At 45.2% G+C, this 12,074-nt stretch overlaps 1 protein-coding gene across 1 annotated transcript in view; it reads right to left on the reverse strand.

Moving 5' to 3' along the window:
* Window positions 1–12,074, reverse strand: part of LOC124550919 (fasciculation and elongation protein zeta-2) — a 451,515-nt gene that overhangs the window by 59,103 nt on the left and 380,338 nt on the right. The window contains exon 4 of the mRNA XM_047125716.1: window positions 6,900–7,008. Coding sequence (XP_046981672.1) covers window positions 6,900–7,008 — 109 coding nt within the window. The remainder of the gene's footprint in view (window positions 1–6,899; window positions 7,009–12,074) is intronic.

Genomic DNA, 12,074 nt, shown 5'->3' on the forward strand with positions numbered 1-12,074 from the left:
AAGATCTTTGTCAAATATATTGGACGGAATATTGGATCACATCTTTGATCAAATCTTTGACAAAGAAATTTGATAGTGTAATACCGGCCTAAGGAACTTATAATATATCACAGAATCAGTTTACTTTCCGACGCAAACGAAAACGCGAGAATTGTGGCTACTAGATTCTAAATTTATACGCAGAAACTCAAGAAACTGAATTATTAAAGCACACAGATGATATAATAAAATTGGCTCCTGGTTAGGAACTCGTAAATGATAAAAGCCATTTACTTCCCTGTTGCTGCGTCTGTCTCGGTCGGCTACTGCTGCCTATTCATTATTAAACCTACTCCTGCATTACCCCTATTTGATTTTGTATTTATAACCCTGTATTCACCTGACCAAAAGTCTTGTTCCTCCCGCCACCAAACTTCACTAATTCCCACTATGTCTAACTTTAACCTATCCATTTCCCTTTTTAGATTTTCTAACCTACCTGTCCGAATATAGGATCTGACATTCCAGTTTTCTTTCTCTTGATAACGACGTCCTCCTGAGTAGTCCCCCCCCCCCCCCCCCGGAGATCCGAATGGGAGACTATTTTACCTCTGGAATATTTTACTCAAGAGGACGCCATCATCATTTAACCATACAGTAAAGCTGCATGCCCTCGGGAAAAATTACGGCTGTAGTTTCTCCTTGCTTTCAGCCGTTCGCAGTACCACCACAGCAAGGCCGTTTTGGTTAGTGTTACAAGGCCAGATCAGTCAATAATGCAGACTGCTGCCCCTGCAACTACTGAAACGGCTGCTTTCCGTCTATGAACGCACAATACATTACAATTGTACACTGAAGAGCGAAAGAAACTAGTACGGCTGCCTAATATCGTGTAGGGCCCCCACGAGCACGCGAAAGTGCCGCAACACGATGTGGCATGGACTCTATTAATGCCTGAAATAGTGCTGGATACCATAGACACCATGAATCCTGCAGGGCTGTCCATAAATCCGTAAGAGTACGAAGGAGTAGAGATCTCTTCTGAACAGCACGTTGCAAGACATCTCAGATATGCTAAATAATGTTCGTGTCTGGGGAGTTTGGTGGCAAGCTAAAGTGTTGAAGCTCAGAAGAGTGTTTCGGGAGCCATTCTGTAGAAATTCTGGACATGTGGGGTGTCGCATTGTCCTGCTGGAATTGCCCAAGTCTATCGGAATGCTCAATGGACATGAGTGGATGCATGTGATCGGACAGGACGCTTACGTACGTGTCATCTGTCAGAGTCGTATGTAGACGTATCAGGAGTCCCATATCACTCCAACTCCACACGCCCCACACGATTACAGAACCTCCACCAACTTGAACAATGTTGAGATGCAGAATCCATGTATTCATGAGGTTGTCTCCATACCCCTACATGACCATCCGCTCGATGTAATTTGAAACGATAGTCGTCCGACCAGGCAACATGTTTCCGGTCACCAACAGTCTAATGTCGGTGTTGGCGGGCTCAGACGAGGCACAAAGCTTTGTGGCGTGCATTCGTCAAGGGTACACGAGTGGGCCTTCGGCTCCAAAAGCCCATATCCATGATGTTTCGTTGAATAGTTCGCACGCTGACACTTGTTTATGGCCCAGCACTTAAAACTGCAGCAGTTTGCGGAAGGGCTGTACTTCTGTCACGTTGAACGATTCTCTTCAGTCGTCTTTGGTTCCTTTCTTGCAGGATCTTTTTACGACTGCAGAGATGTGGGAGATTTGATGTATTACCGAATCCCTAATATTCACGGTACAGTCGTGAAATGGTCGTACGGAAAAATCCCCATCTCATGGCTACCTCGGAGATGCTGTGTCCCATCACTCGTGCGCCGACTATTAACACCACGTTCAAACTTACTTAGATCTTGATAACCTGCCATTGTAGCAGCAGTAACCGATCTAACAACTGCACCAGGCACTTTTAGTCTTATACACTGTGGTCAGAAAATGTCTGAAACGCTTGTAGGGATGTTGCAGGGCAGGTTGTACTGAGATATGAATGTTACAAAAAAAATTCGATACGTTGCGCCGAATCCGAGTTATTTAGCATTGAAGCTAGCCAATCAGATCGTCGCGCGCATAAATTCAAGTTTCAGCTAACGAGACAAAGCACTCGTTGGGCAACACCGCCCCTGGCAGGCCGCTTGAGTGTGTGGCTAAATTCTATGCTAAATAACTCGGAAACGGAGCAACGTATCGAATTTCTTTCTGAACATTTATGTCTCAGTGCAGCCTGCCCTGTAACATCCCTACAAGCATTACACACATTTTCTGACCACCCTGTATAGACGTTGCAAACCGTAGCGCCGTGTTCTATCTGTTTAAATATCTCCGTATTTGAATAAGTTTCTTTGGCGGTTGAGTTTAGTAGTTAGGTTGAGGGTCACGGCTATCCTCTGCAGCTCTTTCTGCACTTCACTACAGCTTTCTGAGGTTGCAACTATACAATGCCCCCATAGCTGAGTGGTTACCGCGGCAGAATGCCATGCAAGGGGCCAGGGTTCGATTCACGATAGGGACGGAGATTTTTCTCAGCTCGGGGACTGGGTGTTGTGTTGTCTTCGTCATCATTTCATGATCATCGACAGGCAAGTCATCGAAGTGGCGTAAACTAGAAAGACTGGCATTAGGCGACCTATCTAGCAGACGGGAGGCCCTAGCGACACGCACATTTCAATACGGCATTGGATGCCGTGTACAGGTACAGCTGCCCATGCAGCTTCAACACGATACCACAGGTCATCAAAAGTACTGACTGGCGTATTGTGACGAGCCAGATGCTCGGCCACCATTGACCAGACGTTTTCAATTGGTGAGAGGTCTGGAGAATGTACTGGGCAGGGCAGCAGTCGAACATTTTCTGTATCCAGAAAGGCCCGTACAGGACCTGCAACTAGCGGTCGTGCATTATCCTGCTAAAATGTAGGGTATCGCAGGGATCGAATGAAGGGTAGAGCCACGGGTCATAACACATCTGAAATGTAACGTCCACTGTTCAAGTGCCATCAATGCGAACAAGAGGCGACCGAGACGTGTAACCAATGGCACCCCATACCACCACGCCGGTTGATACGCCAGTATGGCGATGATGAATACACGCTTCCAATTTGCGTTCACCGCGATGTCGCCAAACACCGATGCGACCATCATGATGCTGTAAACAGAACCTGGATTCATCCGGAAAAATGACGTTTTGCCATACGTGCATCCAGGTTCGTCGTTGAGTACACCATCGCAGGCGCTCCTGTCTGTGGTGTAGCGTCAAGGGGAACCGCAGCCACGGTCTCCGAGCTGATAGTCCACGCTGCTGCAAACGTCGTCGAACTGTTCGCTCAGATGGTTGATGTCTTGCAAACGTCCCTATCTGTTAACTCAGGGATCGAGACGCGACTGCACGATCCGTTACAGCCATGCGGATAAGATGCCTGTCATCTCGACTGCTAGTGATACGACGTCGTTGGGATCCAGCACGGCGTTCCGTATTACCCTCCTGAACCCACCGATTCCCTATTCTGCTAACAGTCATTGGATCTCGACCAGCGGGAGCAGCAATGTCGCGATACGATAAACCGTAATCGCGATAGGTTACAATCCCACCTTTATCAAAGTCGGAAAAGTGATGGTATGAATTTCTCCTCCTTACACGAGGCATCACAACAACGTTTCACCAGGCAACGCCGGTAAACTGCTGTTTGTGTATGAGAAATCGGTTGGAAACTTTCCTCATGTCAGCACGTTGTAGGTGTCGCCACCGGCGCTAACCTTGTGTGAATGCTCTGAAAAGCAGATCATTTGCATATCACAGCATCTTCCTCCTGTCGGTTAAATTTCGCGTCTGTAGCACGTCATCTTCGTAGTGTAGCAATTTTAATGGCCAATAGTGAATTTTCAGAAAAGATAGCGTCCGGTAGGGCGCACAAGACTGGTACTGCTGCGGCCATGTGAGTTGCACGATTTAGAGAAATCGTGATAGTCGGCCGTCTGCTGCCATTGAAATACATCAACGATGAAGGCTGAAAATTTGTACCGGACCGGGACTCGAACACGGATGCTGGACTTCTTTAGAACAGTTGCCTCGCCTGTCCCGCAGATGTTCGCAATGTGTGGTGCACCGTCACTGAAAGTACCGAGTACGGATGCCTGGTGTCTGTCCTGAATAAGATCAGCGATAGAATCCAAGCCTGCGTTACTCTCTTCACAACCACTTCTTACGTTCCATTATCTTCAACACCCAGAAGTACAGACTGATTTCTGCACAGGCTGTAAATAACGTTGTTGTTGTTGTTGTTGTGGTCTTCAGTCTTGAGACTGGTTTGATGCAGCTCTCCATGCTACTCCATCCTGTTTAAGCTTCTTCATACACCCAGTACTTACTGCAGCCTACATCCTTCTGAATCTGCTTAGTGTATTCATCTCTTGGTCTCCCTCTACTATTTATACCCTCCACGCTACCCTCCAATGCTAAAATTGTGATCCCTTGATGCCTCAGAACATGTCCTACCAACCGATCCCTTCTTCTAGTCAAGTCGTGCCACAAAATCCTCTTTTCCCCAATCTTATTCAATGCCTCCTCATTAGTTATGTGATCTACCCATCTAATCTTCATCATTCTTCTGTAGCACCACATTTCGAAAGCTTCTATTCTCTTCTTGTCTAAACTATTTATCGTCCATGTTTCACTTCCATACATGGCTACACTCCATACAAATACTTTCAGGAACGACTTCCTGACACTTAAATCTATACTCGATGTTAACAAATTTCTCTTCTTCAGAAACGCTTTCCTCGCCATTGCCTGTCTACATTTTATATCCTCTCTACTTCGACAATCATCAGTTTTTTTGCTCCCCAAATAGCAAAACTCCTTTACTACTTTAAGTGTCTCATTTCCTAATCTAATTCCCGCAGCATCACCCGACTTAGTTCGACTACATTCCATTATCCTCGTTTTGCTTTTGTTGATGTTCATCTTATATCCTCCTTTCAAGACACTGTCCATTCCGTTCAACTGCTCTTCCAAGTCCATTGCTATCTCTGACAGAATTGCAAAGTCATCGGCGAATCTCAAAGTTTTTAATTCTTCTCCATGGATTTTAATACCCACTCAAAATTTTTCTTTTGTTTCCTTTACTGCTTGCTCACTATACAGGTTGAATAACATCGGGGAGAGGCTACAACCCTGTCTCACTCCTTTCCCAACCACTGCTTCCCTTTCATGCCCCTCGACTCTTATAACTGCCATCTGGTTTCTGTACAAATTGTAAATAGCCTTTCGCTCCCTGTATTTTATCCTTGCCACCTTTAGAATTTGAAAGAGACTATTCCAGTCAACATTGTCAAAAGCTTTCTCTAAGTCTACAAATGCTAGAAACGTAGGTTTGCCTTTCCTTAATCTTTCTTCTAAGATAAGTCGTAAGGTCAGTAGTGCCTCACGTGTTCCAACATTTCTGCGGAATCCAAACTGATCTTCCCCGAGGTCGACTTCTACTAGTTTTTCCATTCGTCTGTAAAGAACTCGCGTTAGTATTTTGCAGCTGTGACTATTAAACCGATAGTTCGGTAATTTTCACATCTGTCAACACTGCTTTCTTTGGGATTAGAATTATTATATTGTTCTTGAAGTCTGAGGGTATTTCGCCTGTCTCATACATCTTGCTCGCCAGATGGTATAGTCTTGTCATGACTGGCTCTCGCAAGGCCGTCAGTAGTTCTAATCGAATGTTGTCTACTCCCGGGGCCTTGTTTCGACTCAGGTCTTTCAGTGCTGTGTCAAACTCTTCACGCAGTATAGCATCTCCCATCTTATCTTCATCTACATCCTTTTCCATTTCCATAATATTGTCTTCAAGTAAATCGCCCTTGTATAGACCCTCTATATACTACTTCCACCTTTCTGCTTTCCCTTCTTTCCTTAGAACTGGGTTTCCATCTGTGCTCATGATATTCATACAAGTGGTTCTCTTTTCCCCAAAGGTCTCTTTAATTTTCCTGTAGGCAGTATCTATCTTACCCCTAGTGAGATAAGCCTCTACATCCTTACATTTGTCCTCTAGCCATCCCTGCTTAGCCATTTTGCACTTCCTGTCGATCTCATTTTTGAGACGTTTGTATTCCTTTCTGCCTGCTTCATTTGCTGCATTTTTATATTTTCTCCTTTCATCAATTAAATTCAATATCTCTTCTGTTACCCACGGATTTCTACCAGCCCTTGTCTTTTTACCTACTTGATCGTCTGCTGCCTTCACTACTTCATCCCTCAAAGCTACCCATTCTTCTTCTACTGTATCTCTTTCCCCGATTCCTGTCAATTGTTTCCTTATGCTCTACCTGAAACTCTCTACAACCTCTGGTTTAGTCGGTTTATCCAGGTCCCATCTCCTTAAATTCCCACCTTTTTGCAGTTTCTTCAGTTTTAATCTACAGTTCATAACCAATAGATTGTGGTCAGAGTCCACATCTGCCCCTGGAAATCTCTTACAATTTAAAACCTGGTTCCTAAATCTCTGTCTTACCATTATATAATCTATCTGATACCTTTTAGTATCTTCAGGGTTCTTCCATGTATACAACCTTCTTTCATGATTCTTGAACCAAGTGTTAGGCCCCCTATATCTGTATCTGGTAAACTTAGAATTCCAAAGACTGTATTCCAGTCATTGTCGAAAGCCCAGTGCGGAAACACTCTTGTTGGCAAAACGTTACGTTATCGGTCCAGACACAGGGCAGAGGTCCCAAAAGAAACGCCTCCGAGCAAAATGTCAAGAAGTATCAACTGTCACACTTCCTACATTCTATATCTAAGTCACAACAGTATTAACAAGTTAAAATTCTTGCTACGATTCTTTCCTGAACAGCAGATGATACTTAGCACGTGAACTTACTGTCCTCGTAGAGAGGTGACTGCAACACTTCCTTGCTTCGCGAGTCGAGGGCGTCGGTGGAGTCGAGGAATGAGTCTGAATCAGGCGAGCACTCGGTGGATGGCGTCTCCTGGAAAGCAGAGGGGACAAGGTACAGTATGAAAAATTAATGGTATGGTAGTTTAGTTTAAGAACTTCCAGTGGTATGATGGAATCAAGTAAACAATTTCACGTTTTTTTGTATAGAGTTAATATCTTTTTCCCTTCCATGTTGCTACACACAGTTTCACAACTCCAAATAATCTTTTGCCCAGAAAGAAAAAAAATGTGTCGAGACAATTTTGTTTAGCTATGACAGGGACATTAAGCAGCATCGCTGATTTTCTTGTAACTTTGTTTAGTAAGTATTTTTCATGTCGTACACAATATTTTTTATTCTGTAATCCACTCCCTCAAGACCCACTCAAAAATGCAACACAAAACTTACTCTGACTCTCCATATTAGCACTCACCAGGAAAGTACTTGGGCTCGAACAAACACAAATACACCAAAATCGTGTGAGAAATAGTGTAAAGGTCTCTTATTGCACTAGTGATACTCCCACATCTGCAAAACTCTGCAGTCGTCCGTTACAGGCCTCTGCGTATGCCATGCCGCATTGCACACTGACCTGCGGGTACGCCAGTCGGGACCAGTAGGGACGGTGCAGTGTGCCTCTGAAGTTGCGTTTTGTGACATTACTTGTGTATTGAAGCGTCAGATGGCTCGGCGATTGGTCATCAATCCTGCTAATGTATTGCGACTGGTTGAGATGAAGTTACGAAGAACCATTCTTCGTGAAGATGGTATTGGTGTAGAAGACGAATCATTCGCATGTTTTCTGGTATCTATTATAGTGCAAATATATGAGCCTAAGTTAGAAACAGATACTGTTGTAACACTAACACATGATGATGACGATAGGGATGATAATGACGAACAACTCACTGCAGACGGTAGTGCTACGGCAAGTGCGGGAAGAGGCGATGGAAGTAGTGACAGTGAATACCAACCGTCTCCCAAGAAGAAGGTTAAAGTTGCAAGTATCACCACGGCGTTTGATGACAACACACTGGAGAACATGTACGATGATTATTACGTAAGAGGTTTCGGCATATACGACAATCTTCTGAAAAGATACCCTAAACTGACGTGGCGTTCAACACTGATATTTTAGAATGTGCAAATAAGCCATGCGATCAACTTGCATTTCTTCACTGTGCGTTTTGCAGCCATTCGTATTGCTCGGTGCATTTTATTGACATTCCGCATTTACATTTATAGTTAAGATTGCTGCATTGCGTATGGCGTCTACAATTACATCTACAGTGATATCTAGAGCGTGACTGCAGAGTTTCGCAGAAAAACGACACCCACCAGCACATTCAGAGGTACATAATGGCCCTGTACCCAAACGCTCATACAGCCCAAGTACTTTCCTGGTCAGTGGAGGTACCGCCGGTAACGTAGCTTGTCCACTTGCTGGAGTTGACAGTAAACAAATGAAAACACAAGGAAAATGCACACCGTCTTCAGTTCAAGATTTGCGTGAGCAGAAGTCACGAATCACGAGAAGGTAGAAGTGCCACTCATCTAGCAGAAAAGTAATTACAATTATGTTTTCTTGTATAGACGGGTACGTGTAGTATAGTACTGCAGCGCATTCATAAACGACATTTTGTGTTAGCAGAACAACTGTTCGCCAGTTTTGGACGAAATCATTCCGAGCAGCTGGACTGGTCCGACATTGAAGTGCCACGGTCACCAGACTAACCCATCTTGACTTTTCTGTGTGGGGTTGTGTTCAGCCCGCCAGTTCCTGACGTACAAAGTCTTACGGCTCGAATACGAGATGCTGCCGAGCTGGGACGGCCGAGAATCTGGCACGTGGCCCGCCGATGTGGCCGAGCGGTTCCTAGGCGCTTCAGTCTGGAACCGCGCGACCGCTACGGTTGCAGGTTCGAATCCAGCCCCGGGCATGGATGTGTGTGATGTCCTTAGGTTGGTTACGTTTAAGTAGTTCTAAGTCTAGGGGACTGATGACCTCAGATGTTAAGTCCCATAGTGCTCAGAGCCATTTGAACCATTTTTTGAATCTCGCACGTGAGCAGTGCTCTCGCTCGTGAGCCGTAGCTCTCCCACGTGGCTGCGCCCGCAGCTCGTGGTCTACTGGGGCCGGCACGGGAACTCAGGTTGTTCGGTCAGAGGGTTAGCTGCCCTCTGTAATAAAAAAACTGAGTTAATGGGTCAACACGAACTTAAACGGATGTCTTACGACGTCCGTCCCGAGCAACTGCAACGAACGAAAACGAACAAAATGAGATTTTAAAAAAAAAGTGGCTAGCGTTGCCGCCTCTGGATCACTAGGTCCTGGGTTCGATCCTCGGTCGGGTTGTACATTTTTTTTTCTGCCCGGAGACTGGGTGTTCGTGTTGTCCTTATCATTTCATCATCCTCATGTCCGCCCCCGGTAGCTGAGTGGTGCCGTCACGGTAGCTCAGCGTGTTCGGTCAGAGGGTTAGCTGCCCTCTGTAATAAAAAAACTGAGTTAATCGATCAACAACGAACTTAAACGGATGTCTGACGACGTCCGCCCCGAGCAGAGGCAGCAAATAAAAGCGAACAAAATGAGATTTAGAGAAAAAAGAAAAAAAAAGTTGTCAGCGCGACAGACTGTCAATCCTAAGGGCCCGGGTTCGATTCCCGGCTGGGTCGGAGATTTTCTCCACTCAGGGACTGGGTGTTGTGTTGTCCTAATCATCATCATTTCATCCCCATCGACGCGCAAGTCACCGAAGTGGCGTCAAATCGAAAGACTTACGCCCGGCGAGCGGTCTACCCGGCGGGAGGCCCTAGTCACACGACACCATCCTCATCATCATTCGTGACAGTGGTTAGATTGGATTGTGTAAAAATTCGACTGTGTACAAATTGGGACATTGTACGGGCGCTGATAACCGCGCACTTGAGCGCCCCACAAACCAAACATCATCATCATCTGGCTGTACACTTCCCCCAGCACCATGCCACGCTGTCTGGGTGTCAGAAGGCGAAGAACAGGGAAATCGCGAAAGCACCACATTTAGGTGGTAATGCAGTCACACTGCATACAAATTGGTTTCTATTATTCCACAACATAAACCACAAACAAAACAAGTTTGCATTGTTATTTATTTTTTGGCACACTGAACACGTAACATGATTTTTATTTGGTACAAACTGTCGACATATGGCAGAAGCAGACAATTTCACTGATTTTCTACTCAGGTTGTCACATAATCGTCACTTATTTAGTTTCGTAATCCAAAAAAGACGTTCACACACATATTTAGGGTGGTCCACTGATAGTGACCGGGCCAACTCACGAAATAAGCATCATACGAAAAAACTATAAAGAACGAAACTCGTCTAGCTTGAAGGGGGAAACCAGATGGCTCTACGGTTGGCCCGCTAGATGGCGCTGCTATAGATCAAACGGATATCAACTGCTTTTTTAAAAAATAGGAATCCCCATTTTTTATTACGTATTCGCGTAGTACGTAAAGAAATATGAATGTTTTAGTTGGACAACTTTTTTCACTTTGTGATAAGTGGCGCTGTAATAGTCACAAACGTATAAGTACGTGGTATCACGTAACATTCCGCTAGTGCGGACGGTATTTGCTTCGTGATACATTACCCGTGTTAAAATGGACCGTTTACCAATTGCGGAAAAGGTCTATATCGTGTTGATGTATGGCTATTGTGATCAAAATGCCCAACGGGTGTGTGCTATGTACGCTGCTCGGTATCCTAGACGACATCATCCAAGTGTCCGGACCGTTCGCCGGATAGTTACGTTATTTAAGGAAACAGGAAGTGTTCAGCCACATGTGAAACGTCAACCACGACCTGCAACAAATGATGATGCCCAAGTACGTGTTTTAGCTGCTGTCGCGGCTAATCCGGACATCAGTAACAGACAAATTGCGCGAGAATGGGAATCTCAAAAACGTCGGTATTGAGAATGCTGCATCAACATCAATTGCACCCGTACCTTATTTCTATGCACCAGGATTGCATGCCGACGACTCTGAACGTCGTGTACAGTTCTGCCACTGGACACACGAGAAATTACGGGACGATGGCAGATTTTTTGCACGCGTTCTATCTAGCGACGAAGCGTCATTAAACCAACAGCGGTAACGTAAACCGGCCGGCATAATATGCACTATAGGACAACGGAAAATCCACGATGGCTGCGACAAGTGGAACATCAGCGACCTTGGCGGGTTAATCTATGGTGCGGCATTATGGGAGGAAGGATAGTTGGCCCCATTTTATCGATGGCGATCTAAATGGTGCAATGTATGCCGATTTCCTACGTAATGTTCTACCGATGTTACTACAACATATTTCACTGCATGACAGAATGGCGATGTACTTCCAACATCATAGATGTCCGGCACATAGCTCGCGTGCAGTTGAAGCTGTATTGAATAGCACATTTCATGACAGGTGGATTGGTCGTCGAAGCACCATACCATGGCCCGCACGTTCACCGGATCTGACGTCCCCGGATTTCTTTCTGTGGGGAAAGTTGAAGGATATTTGCTAGCCGCCCGGAGTGGCCGTGCGGTTCTGGGCGCTACAGTCTGGAACCGAGCGACCGCTACGGTCGATGGTTCGAATCCTGCCTCGGGCATGGATGTGTGTGATGTCTTTAGGTTAGTTAGGTTTAGTTCTAGGCGACTGATGACCTCAGAAGTTAAGTCGCATAGTGCTCAGAGCCATTTGATATTTGCTATCGTGATCCACCGACAACGCCTGACAACATGCGTCAGCGCACTGTTAATGCATGTGCGAACATTACGGAAGGCGAACTCCTCGCTGTTGAGAGGAATGTCGTTACACGTATTGCCAAATGCATTGAGGTTGACGGACATCATTTTGAGCATTTATAGCATTAATGTGGTATTTACAGGTAATCACGCTGTAACAGCATGCGTTCTCAGAAATGATAAGTTTACAAAGGTACATGTATCACATTGGAACAATCGAAATAAAATGTTCAAACGTACCTGCGTTCTGTATTTTAATTTAAAAAACCTACCTGTTACCAACTGTTCGTCTAAAATTGTGAGCCATACGTTTGTGACTATTACAGCGCCATCTAT

Source organism: Schistocerca americana, chromosome 9, assembly GCF_021461395.2.
Source record: "Schistocerca americana isolate TAMUIC-IGC-003095 chromosome 9, iqSchAmer2.1, whole genome shotgun sequence".
Classification (NCBI taxonomy): domain Eukaryota; kingdom Metazoa; phylum Arthropoda; class Insecta; order Orthoptera; family Acrididae; genus Schistocerca; species Schistocerca americana.